The following is a 16,025-nucleotide window of genomic DNA, read 5'->3' as shown; positions in this document are numbered from 1 at the left end:
AAGGCAATTCGCCTGGTTTTAGTGGCTGAAGGAGTGTAGGTTTATTTTTTGGTGACTAAAATTAGAGAGTTCTGCCTGTTTTGTTAGAGAGGGAGCACTGAAAAGGGATAAAAGGGCTGTTCTGTGATCCAGCCTGCAGACCTGCTGCATTACCTGAGAGGTTTGAGGCAGGTGTGTCCTGCCGAGTCCTGGGGTTGCTGCAAGCGCGTGAAATACCCTTTCAGTGTGATCTGGAAATCCTCAGCAAAGCTGTTTTCCTCTAGGTTCTGTCAGATGCTGTTAAAGGATCACAACTGGGCAGCCCGACAGCCCTTCCACCAGCTCCTGCCAAAGAAACCGGCTCCTGCACCTGCGGTGTGGCATCGTGCAGGTGAGCAAAAAGGAACAGATGAGCCAGTTAAAAGTGAACGGAATTTATTGGTGTAAATGTTCGTGTTTGAGGATGAGCTTGGTGTACCTGCCAGTTTTTTTTTTTGGTAGGCTGCAAAGCTCAGGAAAGGAAGAAAAATATAAAGAACCTGTGAAACTTGTGCCACAGAAGACTCTGTGGTTTTGCAGCTGCCTGAGGAATTTAAGAGGCTGAAAGATTCTGCAGGTGCTGTTGCATGGAATTAGTCACAGATGGAAATGTTATTTAAATGAGCCTGCTCAGGCAGAAGTCTCCAATACCAGGGAGTCGCTCAGAAAAATGAAAATGTCAGCTTTTTTACTGCTTTAAATCCTTCTAGTGCATGGTTTCTAAATTTATGTGAGCTTATTTCTCAAGTATAATTTATAAATATTAGCTCCTACCGATTTTTTGGTTTCCAGGGCACTTTTTTTTCTTTCCTGCATGTTCGTATCTCACTGTGTTACTGGGTGTGCAGGGAGTAGGAAGAAGAATTAGAAGATGAGAGTGTGACTGTCCCTAACTGATGTTTAGCTTCAGTGGGACATCAGGCACGTGCTGCTGGACATATCTACAGGAAAATACTATTAAATGTACACCATTAAATGTGGAGTATTAAACTTTAGTTAAAATAAGGGTTTTTTACACTCTTCCAGTGAGACAGACCCAGCTGAGAAAGGAACTTCAATAGAAATGTATCTTTAAAAGAACTTTGCCAGTAAATTGTAAATAGTTTATTGTGAATTGCTTGGTCAGTTCAGTTTTTGGAGGGTAAGTGAAGGCTCACAGTAATTTTTCACCCTGTGGAAAATCTGAGCAGGGTCTGCTTCACTGTCACTTGTTACACTGGGTTTTGTTTTTTTATAGTGCTGGAAAATGAGATCCAGCAGGACCCTGCATTTCACTGGAGCCCCTTGGGTTTGCCGATATTATTTTTCTGCTTTGTTTTTGCATTTCCAGCGAGGGGCATGTTTATTCAGACTCAGGACACACCAAATCCAAACAGCCTGAAGTTCATTCCAGGGAGGGAAGTGCTGGAGTCGAGGACGATGGAGTTTTCCACGCCAGCTGCGGCGTTCTGCTCACCTTTAGCAAGGTATTGCTGAGCACACCACGATGGGTTTGTGTCTGCAGCTGGTGCTTTAAAGCAGGACTTCTGATCATTCTGTGCATCATCCCTTTGGTGGGATTGGAGTTTTTAATGCTGCTGAAGATTAAAGCTGGGGGTTGGTGTTGCTGAAGTTCCCTGTGTGTCTGTTCTCCCCACAGCTCTGGCGTGGCAGAACCATGGGCTGGTTTATGCAGCTGCACTGGAAGGTGTTACAAATCAGGGGTTTTGAGCAGTTGCTGCATCACCAGCGAGACCTCTGGCCCCCAGATTCATTCCCATCAGAACGCCCTGAATTCAGGGAGTTACTTGGAAATCGTGGAACTTTTCAGAACGGGGAAACAGGCAGTGAACAGTCCCAATTACCATGAAATAAATGCAGTAGCTCCCCTTGGCAGGTGTTGGGGCTGCCCTGAGCTTCAGAGGGTTTATCCTTCACTTCAGAGAAGGCCAGGTTTGCCCCCTCTTTTGGGCTGGACCTGTAACAAGTCCTGGGAGTGCAACTTTTTAGTAGATTGGAAGGACGGTGGGCAGGAGCAGGAGCTGCTGGATGTGCCTTTACCCCCAGGTGCTGCAGCTCTGTCTCTTGCAGGGTTGTTTGAGAGCAAAGAGGAGCTGTGTGAGCAAAGCTTGTGACTTAAAATCATAAATCCAATGGGAAAGGTCCCTGAGGACATCAGCACGTGTCAGCAGAGGGCTGAAGCTGGAGGATCTCGCTGTGCCAAAGCGCAGCAGGTTGCAGAATGCCATTGACTGTCAGAAAGCGACTGTTTATTGTCACGTATTTGCAAATAGGCATTTTAATCAGAGATGATTTACGTGCTGGAATGAGTATTGTGGCAGCTTGGGGGTGGGTATTGTGCAGGTTCTCAGGTGGTTTGGTGCACTTGCACAGTTGTGACTTCAGAATGCAGGTGGTTCAGTGCTGTGAGCACCCAATGCAACTGTTCCATGTGTAGAAATTCTTTCAAGTGGGTGTTGTGAACTCTCTTTTGTCCTTTTCCATCACATGTACTTTTGTGATAAGATTTCCAATTCCGTCATTTATTGCATTTTTGATGCTTTGCAGTCTTTCAGGAGAATATGTTATCTTTTTTCCCCCCATACTTGCAAAAAACCCTCTTACAGCCTTGTGCTGTATTTACCTCCAAGTGCATCCTGGTTTAAATTTTTTTTTCTTATTTTTTTCTGTAGATGAATTACACCTACGCTGTGGGTGAGGTAACTGCAGTTCCTCCTAAAGGCTCTGGGTTTCGTGCTTATTTTTGTCTAAAAGTGTATTCTAGAACTTGTGGGACAGACTGTATAAACCTTGAGTTTGCCTGAAGCGTGGGTGCCTTTTTGCCACGTTCTTGTTGTTGTTGTTCCCTGAACAGGCAGTTATTCAGGATTGAAGGAGTGAAAAGTGTTTTCTTTGGGCCGGACTTCATCACCATCACCAAGGTAAGCAGAGCAGGGGCTCAGCTGTGCTGAAAGCTGAGCTGTCTGGAAAGGGCCCCGGGGCAGATCCAGCCAGGCCCTGGGCTGGCTGACCTGTGGAATGTTTGCTGGGGACACAGGAGCGGGATGGGAACCTTGCAGGCCCCGGGGTGTTTGCTCAAGGTGTGGAGCTCGTGGCAGAGAGATAAGGAGTTACACAGGGCCATTCAGGGAGTGATGATTTGATAATCCTGAGCCTCTGAAACAGTTTGGTAAAAATATCTGTCAAATAACGTATTTAGGGGACTTTCACACCTTTTTAGCTAATGTTTTAATAGCACTTGGCTTGCAAACAAGGAGACCCTTTTGTTGACTGTGATAAGTCAACAATTCTTACCAAACTTCTTCGGCAAAGCTGGGCTTGACAGAAGTGTGAAATCAAATCCATGTGTCTAACATGGGAGTCCATGGGGGTATCTGTAATGTGAGAAGAATCCGTGTAATTTATTGCTATTTGGGGGCAGGTATTCATTCTTTCTTTTATTCTTCCTTTTTTTTTTTTTTCTTTTTTGCCTTTTCATTCCCCTAGGAGAGTGAAGACCTGGATTGGAACTTACTGAAACCAGATATTTATGCAGCTATCATGGATTTCTTTGCCTCTGGCTTGCCTGTAGTCACTGATGAGGCACCCAGGACAGATACAGGTAAATGAACCTTCAGGAAGAGGCCGGGGTCTGCCTTTGGGTGTAGCTTCTGTAACATGCAGAGGAGCCTCAGAAGAGCCACGAGAGAATTTAAATTTAAACCCTCTCCAGTGGAATTAGCAGCCTAAACTTACTCAAGGGTAGTATTCTGCCTTTTATTTTCTCCATTTGCAGCTTACCAACGTAAAGTTTTTTTCAGTGTTTTAAGGACAACTGAATTCCTCTCTGCTCTGTTACATCTGAATTTAATTTTAATATTAACATAGCCTTTATTTTATTAAAAAGGTTCTCAGAAATGCTTCTGTGAGTCTGTCACTGAGCTTAGAATTGCATCCAGAGCTGCTAAACCCAGACATGTGGATAATTCTCCTGCTGAATTTTTTAGCTTGCTAAAACCTTCCTTCCGAGGACCCTGCCTTGAGCCCTGCATCCCCATGGAATGTTAGTTGTTGCTTCCTTTAAAAGGTGGAGTTGCTGCTCTCTGCCAAGGCCTTTGCCTGTTGAGAAACTCTGAACCAGTCCTGGGTTTTGCCAGCAAAAGCCTGGGATGCAAATAAGGATAATGCAGGAAAAGATACTTACTCTGAATTAAGATTTCTGCCTTTTGGTTTCAGGCATCTCAGCAGTGCTTTTATGCTGTTTCATTCTGCCACTGTGGATATCTAGGGGTAGCATCCTGCTGGAATCCATGGATATCCAGGAGTAGCAATCCTGCTGGAATCCATGGATATCCAGGGTTATTTACCATCCTACTGGAATTCTCTCAAGGTTCTGACTTGCACATCTCTCTTTCCCCAAGCTGCTTCAGAAGAAGATGATGAAGTTGTGCTGATGATTAAGGAACTGCTGGATACAAGGATAAGGTAAACAGGGAACCTTGCTGGCTGAGTGCAGGAACCCAGAACTTGGGCCAAAATCGTGGAAATGATGATGAACTTGGGCCTGTCTGTTTTTTTCTTAGATGCTGCATTTAAAGTGGTATCACTTAGCTTAAAAACTGAGTTTCCTCAGAGCTGACACGTGGTGCTGGTTAATTTTCCTGAAAGAGGAAGAAAAATAGAAGAGAGCTGGAACATTTTTCCCAAACATACGTACCGAGTGTTGGGAGCAGGATAATGTTGTGTGAAGCTGTGACAGGAACACCCAGGGGGCCCTGCCCGTGCTGGGTGCCTGGTTGGTTCAGCTCCCTGATCTCCCAGTGCCCTCCTGCAACGGGCACAGAATTTCTGCCCAAATTTCTGCCTTTTCTACCTTTTCCTTTCTTTCATTTCCTTCCCCCTGTACCCCTTGGTGGACCAAGAAGCTGCTGATGAGAATATCAGCAGTGATGCATCTCCATTTCATAGCAGGGTAGTTTACAGAGGGTATATATAAATCAGGGTACACACAGAGCATTTATTGTTCAGTCAATCAGAAATACAGGCACAGAAGTTGTCAGAAGGTGCAGGACGGAGGGAATGTCCATCTGAAAGGTCCTGTAGTGTGTTAAAGTTAATTCAAATAAGAGAAATGGAATTTTTAATCGTGATCTTTGGCTTTCTGGAACGCAGATAATTTGCTGTGGTGAGTTTCATAAATGTGTCAGGTTCACAGATTTTTCTCTTAGGACTGTAGTTCTCAAAGAGTTATTTTGGAAATCAGTATAAAGAGCTTCTGTTGGAGTAACTTGATGGTTTTAGCCTGGTCTGGAAAAATGTTGCTATGGGGACCCAGCTACAGTGCTGGGCATTTGTGGCTGGCAGAGGGAGAGCGGGCTGCAGAAATGCTAATGGCACTGGGGGGAGCTTATCAGGGCTGGCTCCTTCACCCCTGAGCAGGATTAAGCTCTGATAGTTGCAGCTATTTTCTGTCCCCAGTAAATTATGGAGAACTGCATATTTATTTATGGAAGGACTTCAGGACTTCTTATCACAGGTGACAGCTGCACAGGCACCCCGTGGCAGGACACACCCCAGCTGTGCTGGCAATAACTGAGGCAGTTACTGCACGTGGGGAGGGCCTGAGGGCAGCCCAGTGTGTCTGTGCAGGCTGGATCAAGGTGTTTATTTACCCTCTCCCCTAAAATGTCAGTGATTCCTTCACACGCTGATGCTTTCATTGCAAAAATATTTTGCTCAGTGTCCTAGGGAAAAATAGTTTTTGTCAACACGAGAGAGTCCAGCAGAGTAGGAGCTGTTGGAAACTTGGACCAGGTGGTTGTAGAGAAAGAGGGCCGCAGTTACTCTGCATTTTGTGTGTGTTAGGTCTGAAGGTTTCGGGGAGGGTCCATATTTCAGGTGTTCTTGCTGTAAATGGAGTCTCGTGTCCCCTCAGGCCGACGGTGCAGGAGGACGGTGGAGATGTGATCTATAAAGGCTTTGAGGATGGGATTGTGCAGCTGAAGCTGCAGGGCTCGTGCACCAGCTGTCCCAGCTCCATCATCACCCTGAAGAACGGGATCCAGAACATGCTGCAGTTCTACATCCCCGAGGTGGAAGGCGTGGAACAGGTGGGCTGGGGAGGGGGCAGAGCTGTTTTCTGTTCAGTGGGAAAGGAGGGTTTGGTGCCTTTGCAGCCTGCACAGGTTGGCAGTTCAGGGGAAAGAACTGGATGCAGAGATGTAGGATTCCAAGTCAGGGTTTCCAAGGCAGGAGCTGTATCTTGGCCAAGGCTATGGAACACTGCAGGATCCTGTGCAAGCCCCCGTGCTGGGATGCCTGGCTGGGGAGCAGTGTGGCAGCCAAGGACCGGTGCTGGAGGGTGCCAGGCTGCCCTGAGCAGCCTGTGCCTCGTGGCAGAGCTGCTGATGGTGCTGGCAGCAGCCTGAGGGAGGTGGTCCCTTGCTGGACTCTCTCCAACATGCCCGTGTCCCTCTTCTACCGAGGAGCCCAGATCTGGACACTGTTTTCAGTTACCCCTGTGCTTTGCTGACTTGATCTGATAAAAAGCAACGAGCTTCTGTGCCCTGAAACGCAGATCCTTTTGCTTTCTCATGGAATATCTGATACCTGTAGTGAGTGTTCTCGTGGCTTTCGTGAAAACTTGACCAGTTCCTGTTATTTCAGCCACGTTTCCGGTGGCATTTTGGATTGCAGGTTTTTCTCACCTCCTTCAGGTGCCAGTTGACATTCAGGCTGTGGGATAACTGCTGTTCTGCTCGGGCCCAGCAGGGTTTGATGTAATAAATCCTACAGGGCTGAGAGTTTAAACTGTTTACCTAAACCACTGCTGGATTTGATTTCAGATTTGATTTCAGGTTGTTGACGACGACGATGACGTGGAGAAAGAAGCAAATTCTACCTGAGTTGCATCATCTGTGGCCAAATAAGCCTTTACCTCCTAGTGCGTGTAAGACCACGTCTGCCTTCTCAGAAACATCGTTGCACTTCCCTGTGAAAGTGTGTCATCAGTGTAAGCAGCTTGTCGACTAATTTATTAAATGCCCTCCATGAAAAAAAAAATCCTTTTGCTCTCCCTTACACTGTGTCTTAAGAAAGAAATGGTGGGCTTGAAAAACAGGGAGGTCTCTCTTCGCTGTTTCATACAGATAATTCAAGAGTGACAAAAGAGAAGGCAGAAGTAAAGTTTTGTGACTGTGCAATAGGAATAGATGTTTATTCCCCTAAAGCTCCAAGGGGCTGGCAGGACTCTGCCCCTGCTCTGTACCTGGGGAATCAGGAACGTTAATTTTATCGAGTCTTTTTAAAAAGCTTTTGATTCCTGTTGATTTTTTGTGTGTGTGTAAAAAAGTACCCCATAACTTCAGCTGTTGGTTTCAGAGGATGTAACTCTGCCATCACTTGTGGGAAGTCACCTGCTTGCTCATTGCCACTGTGCAAACAGCAAAAAAAAAACAACAAAACAACAAAAGATGGGAGCTGTTTGTTATAGAAATCATATCTTTTAAAGTAAATGTTAGAAGAAGAGGATCCTGTCAGCTTCAGTAAGTAGAGAGACTAATTGGCTTATTTAGAAGTAAAATTGTTGAGCCACCATCTGTTTAAACATGCAGAAGCTTCTCGAGGACGTAATTCTGCACCTTCCAGAGGGAAGTGCGGTGCTTAAGGGCACGAATTGCGCTCGATGGCGGGGAGAGGGACTGTTTGCTCCTGCCCCATCCTGTTTGTTCTCCGGCAGGACTCGGCTGCCCTGCCCCGCCTGCTGCAGGAGGGGGGCGCGGCACAGCAAACACCTTCCATCCCAGGGAGCAGGGGAGGGGAAACACTGATTGTTCTGGCACTGAAATACGTCAGGCGGGCTGTGCACGGAGTCCTTGTGTTCTCCTGTGTGTGTGGGAAGGATTTCTGCCTGGGGCCTGGCTCTGGCCACGGCTCTGGGAGTGGAAATGCTGTTCCTGCTGTGTGCTGCCCCACTGAGCTGAGCTGGGGGTCATTTCTCGGTCTATGCTCATATTTCCTGCGTGCAAAGGTTTGACAGGGGCGTGTTCCCCTCTCTCACTCCTTGCCAGGGTAATTGTTGCCCTGAGTCCCTCAGCAGGATGGATTCAGTCGGTGGAGAATCTTTTCCAGAGCAGCTCATCAGCATGGGGCAGCCACAAACTTCATGTGGCCTGTTAGAAATCTGAAAATAAATATTTTAGCTAAATATTTCTGCAGCTTTCATGGAGAGTAATAACCCACAGTAGTTTAAATTACCCACTCGGGATTTGGAAATTGGTCTGAAATCACCATGTTTTCTTTACCCAATGATGAAGTACACAGTGCCTGATCTTACAAGAGCATTGATGACGAAATTCTCCTCAAGGCACGCTCAGACTGCCCAAAAGAGAGCTTGTGCAAACATCAGTGCCATGTTCTTCATCAGCAAACCATAGAATGGCGAGTCGTGGGTCTGGTTTCTCAAAAATAGACCTTTTTAGGACTGAATTCTCAATTTAATGCACTGAATAAGCCAAAACCTAAACAGCTGCTTGTGTGGTAAATAAAATGTGCCTATGAAAGACGTGGTGGTCACTCTTCAGTTAAGCAGTAGCAATCTCCTCCAGGTACTGGAAGGATATTTGCAGTCTTGTGTTTAAAGGGGGTTTGATTTGTGCAGAGAGGACCAAATTAAGCCTGTGTGTACAGAGGGTGAAGATCACCTGGTGGTCTTGAGCCTGAAAAGGTTCCATGTCCATCGTGTATCCCGTGTGTCCTCAAGTTCCTCCAGCTCTGCCGTGGGGAGAGGAGGTTGCAACACATCCCACCCTCTGGCATCTGCTCTGCCCTCCCCAAAACTCCTCAGGGCAGCCCAAGGCAATGGGATGAAAGGGGATGAAAGACAGCAGAGGGTGGGAAGTGCCAGTTGTCCCTTGGGAAACAGCACAAACCCCGGGGGTGTTCCCAGCACTGCCAGCAGCCCGTGGGCACCGGTGCTCTGATAGCCCAGCCTGCCGAAACCATCAGCCCAAACCCCCAGGAGCTCGTGGGAACCTCCAAACCCTGGAACAGCTGAGCTCATGGAAGGAATCCCTGTCAGTGAGAGGTGTCCTGTCTCCTCCACTCGCCCAAAAACCCTCTCGTGGGAGTACAGCACTGACTGCTCAGCTTGGGAGTGGGGAGGTGGCCACGTCCTCTGTGGCAGGGACGGACTGTTCTCAGCTCTGTGTGTAAAGAGGGCTCTTCAGCTGGGGGCTTTATAAATATAGTAGTTATAATGACTACTTTAAATAAAGTAAAAAATGGCTGCTCGAAACTATTCTGGTGTGTTTTTAAAGAAAAAAAAAAAAAAAGAAGTCCTGTGGTATTTTTGGTGTGAAATAGCTAAGTGCAGGGTTACAGCCTGTCAGGGAGGCATTTTGTTTTTACCCCTGTCAGAGGAAACACAACATTCCCTTTTCCTAAGCACTTTTCTAGCTCTCCCTCCCAGGAAAAGCTGATTACAGCCATCTCAGCTCCTGTCTCATAACTGTTTGCAGGTGGACACATCTTTTTTGTCAGGATGTGGCTCATCCCAAGTCTCTGGGAGGAACTGCCCTCACATTATGCGGGAGGAAATCACTCACATTACCTGACATTAATCTGGTTATCAGGGATATAATAATATAATCTGGTTATGTATCAGGGATACAACTCTTTTCCAAGGGATGGTACTTTGCAATCTGTCTAAAATTCAGGATTTGAGCCAGAGCTTCTGTTCCAAGTGTTAATTTTAAAAGGCTCCTGGGTGAGAGTTTGGGAAGCTTTGTCACCCTTCTCTGGTGATAAGCTGCACTTTACATCCACACAAACTACTACATGATGGTAACAGCGTGTCCTGCATGTACAGCAAACCTCAGAATAGCAAGTTACACGGTGGGAAAGACTGGCTTTTACAGGCAAAAAAATCAAATAGCCACTTCAGGATTAAACACGAGGAGCTGGATTTCTGTGTGTGTGGAGTCCTGAGGGACCGGTGAGTGCAAATGGAGAGTTACTCTCAGTTTGAGGGGTTCGTTTTTTAACCTGTGGCACAGGTTCAGGCTGTGCAGTTGGGTCTTTGCTGTGCTGCTGACACCAGCTGAGTGTGGGGCATCCCTCCTTACACACCCTAGTGAAGCCTTTCGCTTTGTATCGACATAATGCTGCGTGTTATTTTAGGTTTGTAGCAGATACATGAAATTCCACCAGTGATGAGAAGTCCTGGAGCTGCTGCAGGACAGGGGAAGGAATTCCCAGCACAGAACCAGAGCAGGAGGTGCCTGGGGAACCTGAACCGTGTGCTGGTTCTTTGATGTGCACTCACATCGCTCCTTGTTCTCTGGGCTTTTTAAGGAAATATTTCTTTGTTGACTTTTAATTTAGAGCAAGATAAACTGGAAGGAATGGCATTTTTCATTAAGGATCGCTCTCTTTTGTAGCCTTAGGCTTTTAGTAAGTTTTCCAGCGGGGTTTGATGGTGGCAGTTGCAGGCAGACAGCGTCTCAGCTCTCCAGCTGCAGGGATATCACTCCTTTGTCACTGGTGCCTGGCCCTGGTTTGCTTTGCAGATTCATCTTAATGGATCCTTTCTCTTGCTTCTGAATAGGTGCTGTTGTAGAACAGTCGGAGTAGGAAACCAGAGGCCAGGCCACGTGGATCTGGAGGATTCACGCTGTGTCACGGGGGTACAGGAGGGGTTGTTTGTTCCCTGCCTGAGCTTGGAGAAGCTCTGGCTGTGGAGAGGCCTGGGGATGATCCCGAGGGTGCTGCTCCTGTCTGGCGTCAGTGGGAATTACTGGGGGAGGGGGGGTTATGGGAACGGGCCCACTCTCCTGGCTTTTGGGGCTGGGAATTACTGTGGGAGGCTTCGGGGAACAGACACAACAACCTCCCCTGCACCTCGGGGCTAGGAAATATCGAGGGGGCTCAGGGAATGGTCATTCACCTCCCAAGTTTCAGGGCTGGGAATTACTGGGGGGCTTTAGGAATGGGCACACACCCCCTCCCATTGTCTCTGGGCTGGGAATTACTGGCGGGGTGGGGAGCTCAGGGAATGGGCACATATCCCCTGTGTCTCAGGGCTAGGAATTACCTGAGGGGCTCAGGGAATGGGCACACACCCCCTTCCAGTGTCACAGGGCTGGGAATTACCGGGATTCTCGGGGAATATCCCCTGTATCTCAGGGCTGGGAATTACCAGGGAGGTTCAGGGAACGGACAGCGCCTGTGTTTTGGGGCTGGGAATTACTGGGGGGATCAGGGAACGGGAACATATCCCCTGTATCTCTGAGCTGGGAATTACAAGGGAATGCACAGACCCCCTCCCAAACTCGTGTCTGAGCGTGGGAATTGCGGGAGGGGGCCTCTAGGAAGGGCCACATCCCCCTGTATCTCAGGGCAAGGGGTCACCGGAGGTCTCAGGGAATGGACAGACCCCCAGTCCGTGTCTCAGCGTGGGAATTGCGGGAGGGGGGGCTCAAGGAAGGGACCCACCCTTCCCGTGTCTCAGCACTACCAGGGTGGGGGGGGGGCTCAGGCTCACCCTCCCCGTGTCTCGGGGGGGTGTGTTCCCCTCCCTCCGTGGGAGGAGGCGGCTCCGCTTTGTCCACGCCAGGCCCTCCCCGGGCCCTGCCGGCGGACGCGGCCCCGGCTGCGGCTGCCACGTCCCGGGGGCCGGGCCGTGCCGGGCGGGGCGAGCGGCGGGGCGGGCCCGGGGCCTGCGCGGTGCCCGGGACGGGGGGCGCGGCCCCGGCGCCTCAGACAGAGCGGCCGCCGGGCGGGAGCACCATGTGCGGTGAGGACGGGCCGGGCCGGGCCGGGGGCGGCTGGCAGGGCTGGGCAGGGCCGGCTGTGCTCCGGCCGGCCGGGGGAACGAGGCTCCGGGCGCTGCTGCTGCTGCTGCTGCTGCCGCCGCCTCGGGGGTGTCGAGCGGCGCCCCGGCCCCGTTATCTCGGCTGTTATCCCGGTGTATCCCGGGTGCCATCCCGGTGCCATCGCTCTGGTGGGGGGGGGGGGGGGAGGGGGCGGCTCGCTCGTGTTAATGCCCTGAAAAGGCGAATTGTCACCCAGCGGTGACAGAACGTGGCCCCGGCGGACAAAAGGCCCCGGCGGCTCGGCCGGAGCTGTGCGGGTGTGCTGGGGCCGGGGGGGCCGGGGCAGCCCCGGGCTGTGGGGGCCGGGCTGTGGGGACCGGGCTGTGGGGACCGGGCTGTGGGGGCCGGGCTGTGGGTACCGGGCTGTGGGGCCGGAGCAGCCCCGGGCTGTGGGGGCCCGAGCACCGCTGCTGCCCGCCCGGGGGGCGCAGCCCTGGGGGGATTCCTTTGGGGCGTTACAACTTGTGATACGGGGGGGTTTCACATCGGTTTGATGGGAGCAGGCTGAGGCAGGCGGGGAGGGGGGTCCAGGCGGGAATCAGGAGTGCCCGGGGCTGGGACCAGCTCGGGGTACACCGGCGGAGCCTCCCCGAGCTCAGCTCGGGGCACACCGGTGGATCCTCCCCGGGGGAGCAGCACCTTGGGCCAGCGAGGCTGGTCCTCCTCTCACCGAGGTCCTTTCCACTCCATTTGCTGTATTAGTACAACCACTCCGCCTCTTCTTTTGGACGCAGGAATATCACTGATCCTTTCTCTTTCTCTCCTGTCCTCTTCACGGTTTTTTCCCGTGGATATCTATGCCACAGTGATCTGTTGGTTCTTCTTGTTGTCACTCAGCATTTACCTTCTCTTTTTTTCCGGTAGTTTTATGTGCAAAATCAAAGTGATGCTCTAAGCAAGATCATGGGGTTAGTACCTAGTGTGCAAGTTGTCATTTCTCTCATTGTTTATGTGGGATTGAACTGGTATCACCTTCAAACTCCTCCACTGCCTGGCCAGCATGTCCAACTTCGTGCCCTCTTTCTAGAGCCTCTTTACCAGGGAGCTGGGAATCAGTCCTCTTTGTCAGTCTTCCTTTTGAATAGAACTCATACTGTATTTCTGTAAATTGTGTTTCTTAGTGTACATCTGCCCTTGTCAGAGAAAAGTGAAAGGTAAGGCAGGTCAGAACCACGCACCCCAATTTGCAGTCAAGTGGCACCAGCTCTCTCTTCAGGCTGCTGACAGATACTAAAGTGTAAAGCCATCGAAGACACAATAGTTTCCACACCAGAACCAAGTAAAAATTCAGTAAAGGGAAGATTTGAGCTTCCCTTCTTATGGAAGTGTTGGAGCACTGTGAAGAGGCCATAAGGAACTCCAGCTTACATTTAACACTATATTCGTGTTAGAGGTACAAAGTGGAGCAAAGCTAAGAATAGAAGGGATAATTATTAATATAAATAGCTTGCTGCAGGAATAAGGGGGGTTTGGGTGCCTCGTGCTTGCCTTATGTGAGGTCCAGCCTTTGAAATGTGCAGTATTAACTCTCTGCTCTTTGTCTTTTTGTGTGTGTGATAAGCCCTGAAAGTGCTGGGGGGAGTTACTTAGTTGTGTTCAGACTCTTTATGAAATAAGCAAAACTCTCCTTGGATATTGAAACATTTTATGAAAACAGTGAGAAAAGCATCGGTGATTATTGGCTCTGTTGCTGAGTCTTGTTCTGGGGGTCAGAGATGTGTCCCGTGGGGGGAATCTCATTGTCTCTGCTGGCTGAGGCGAGGTCTGGGAGCAGAGGGCCCTGATCTCTCGAGCTGTGGGCTCCACAAGGTCTGAGTGGCTGAGTTACAGAGTGCAGTGGCAGCTGCACAGGCCTGCAGAATCCTCAGGCAGCATTTCTGGAACAGAATGGGAAGTTGGGATATACTCTGCTTTATCTTGCCTGGTGGGTCCCCTGCCACCTTCAGAGTTTTACCCCATTCATCTCACACAGAAAGGTAGCTGTTAAGATGAGGTTTGAAAGAAAAACTCTGACAGTGCTGCTATTGTTGTCTGAATTCTCAGGGAGACTGAAGGGAGAGCTTCAGTTCACTCCATCAGCAGCTTCAGCTTCCAGGCTGGAATTGCCAGCAGCGTTTTCTCTGGTGTTCAGGTTTATGTGTGACCTTACAAAGTCCCATGGTCTGACTGCTGGACAGGTGAAGGAAAGGAGCCTCAAAGTTCAGCTCCTTGGTGTCTGACAGCAATACTGCAGGTGTGCTGGGGTTCTGTTTTTAACAGTGTCAGTGAGAAGCGGTGTTTGCTCTTGGTGTGTATTGGAAACTCGCAGTTTGAACACCTGGCCAGGTGTAAGTTGGGTGTGCTTTGGTCTGAATGCACCAAACCTGTTCAATGGCATCCGTGAAACAGTTCAGAAAACAGGTTTTTCAGGGTAGCCAGGGTCGATGGACTGTTCTGTAAATCAGTAAACCTGCTGTATGCTGTGACTGGTTTTAATGACAAAAGGGATTGTAGAATTTAGGTCTTGTGTTACTAGTGATTACTGAGGATAAAAATGGGCTTAAGAAAGACTTGAGTTTCGGGTTTTGGGGTTACCTGTACAGCAGTGGGGATGTCCCTGGGGTCTGCCCTTCTCTGATCCAGGGAGCAGTGGTTCTTGCCCAGAGTGAACCCCCAGAACTGATGCTCTGGTTGTTTGGTGAGACAGGAGAAACCCTGCCCTTTTCAGCTGGGAGAGGGAGGTGTGTGCATGGGCAGCCAGAGGAGCGTCCAGTGGGCAAGTGTGGATCTCCACTGAGTGGGTGTTTTCCTGCTTTGCTTTTTTCTCAGCCTGGAAGTGATGGATTGGGTGTAAACTCTGCCCTGTGCAGCCCTGACATCACAGCGAGGTTGAGTCTGGCCTTGTGCTCCTCAGACTGGGCAGAAATAGCCACAAGAGTTTAGGTACACAGGGGTTGGCACCTCCCTGAACTGCAGGTGACAGGAGCTCACCCCAGTGGGCTGAGCATCCCTTCTGGGATAAAGGATTCCTTGGAATTGCCAGGGGGATGTCCTGATAGCAGTGTCTGTGGAAGTGGTTTAACAGTAAAGGCTATGAGACAAAGGAATTTGTGAGTAAACCCAGCCTGAAGGGCTTCCCTGCTTTTGTAGGAAAAGGATTAGGAGAGGCTGTTCCTGAGTAACTTCACCTATTCAAGATCCTGGAGAAGATCATTTATCTGGAAGTAGTGATTCATTTCATTTGCCTGTGAACTCCCCATGAAATACAGGAATCTGAGCTCCAAAAAGGTCACAGGAAAATGAAGTTCTCAGGAAAAGTATTGTGACTGTCAGATATAGAAATCAGGAACATCCATGTGTTAAAAGTTATATTCTGTTAAAAATACCATCTGTGTACAGGGAGCTCTTTGTGTGGCTGACAGTAAGAAGGCCCAGGATCTGGGCTTGAATGTTAAAAATCAGCTCTCAGAGAGAGTTGAGTTTCACAAGCTGCCAAATGCCTGTTCTGGTGGTTCCCCAGGTAAGGTTTTTAAGACAAACCTGCAAGAAAGGAGATATTTTATGTTCCAGAGTGTGTTGATCAAGATATTTCACCTAAGGGAAGTACAGACAGGGCTTCCTATGGTGGATTTCAGTGTGATTCAGGAGCTGTCTGATAACCTGACGAGGTTAGCTGTGTCATTAAGCTGAAATGCTTCGTTATGTTGTGAAGTGTGAGTGCTGTTTTAATTCCCAGGTGTATCAGTGTCAAGTCCTGAGGTTTCAGTGTATTCCAGCCAGGGCTGTTGTGTTTTCTGAGCCTGTCAGACATTCCTGTAGTGTCTTTGCTGCTGTTTTCTTTCAGCTGGGAATTCCCAGTTCCAAACAGTGCTGGACGAGAGGGAAGTTCACAGGGCTGGTTTTTTTGGCCTCACAGGTCATGTGTTTCAGCTGGAACAACGCCAGCTCAGGGCTTGTCAAGGTAGAGTGATTAAATGTCATTAAATGTCACATACATCCTGGTTTTCTGGAATACTTCCTCCTGCTGGCTCGCTCCACTGCCCGACTTCCAGAGGGCAGGTGTGGTGTTGTTACTGAAAAGCCCTTGTGTGGGTGGGTGGGTGGGTGTCTCAAACCAAAACTGCTCTTTTCGGGTGTGCTGGGCCCCTGAAATTCCTGGTTCTGGGAGCGTCCTGC

General features: G+C 49.4%; 2 protein-coding genes across 3 annotated transcripts in view; both read left to right on the top strand.

Moving 5' to 3' along the window:
* Positions 1-224: 224 nt before the first annotated feature.
* Positions 225-7,077, top strand: NFU1 (NFU1 iron-sulfur cluster scaffold; the record flags this gene model as incomplete). The annotated part of the gene is made up of 7 exons (XM_027905794.1): positions 225-370; positions 1,349-1,484; positions 2,873-2,939; positions 3,505-3,619; positions 4,419-4,482; positions 5,933-6,107; positions 6,855-7,077. Coding segments are annotated over 7 exons (751 nt in total), but the record flags the coding sequence as incomplete, so codon positions are not given.
* A 4,653-nt stretch (positions 7,078-11,730) lies between these two features.
* Positions 11,731-16,025, top strand: part of GFPT1 (glutamine--fructose-6-phosphate transaminase 1) — a 38,088-nt gene continuing 33,793 nt past the window's right edge. For both annotated transcript variants that reach the window (XM_027905796.1, XM_027905795.1), the window contains exon 1: positions 11,731-11,791. In XM_027905796.1, the coding sequence (XP_027761597.1) occupies positions 11,785-11,791 (7 nt within the window). In that variant the 5' untranslated portion in view covers positions 11,731-11,784. The remainder of the gene's footprint in view (positions 11,792-16,025) is intronic.

The sequence above is a fragment of the Empidonax traillii genome, unplaced genomic scaffold (genome assembly GCF_003031625.1).
Source record: "Empidonax traillii isolate 1590-97213 ecotype Southwest subspecies unplaced genomic scaffold, ASM303162v1 scaffold1208:size176031, whole genome shotgun sequence".
Classification (NCBI taxonomy): domain Eukaryota; kingdom Metazoa; phylum Chordata; class Aves; order Passeriformes; family Tyrannidae; genus Empidonax; species Empidonax traillii.
The sequence above is the reverse complement of the archived record's forward strand: the minus strand, read 5'-3'. Positions and strand labels throughout refer to the sequence as shown.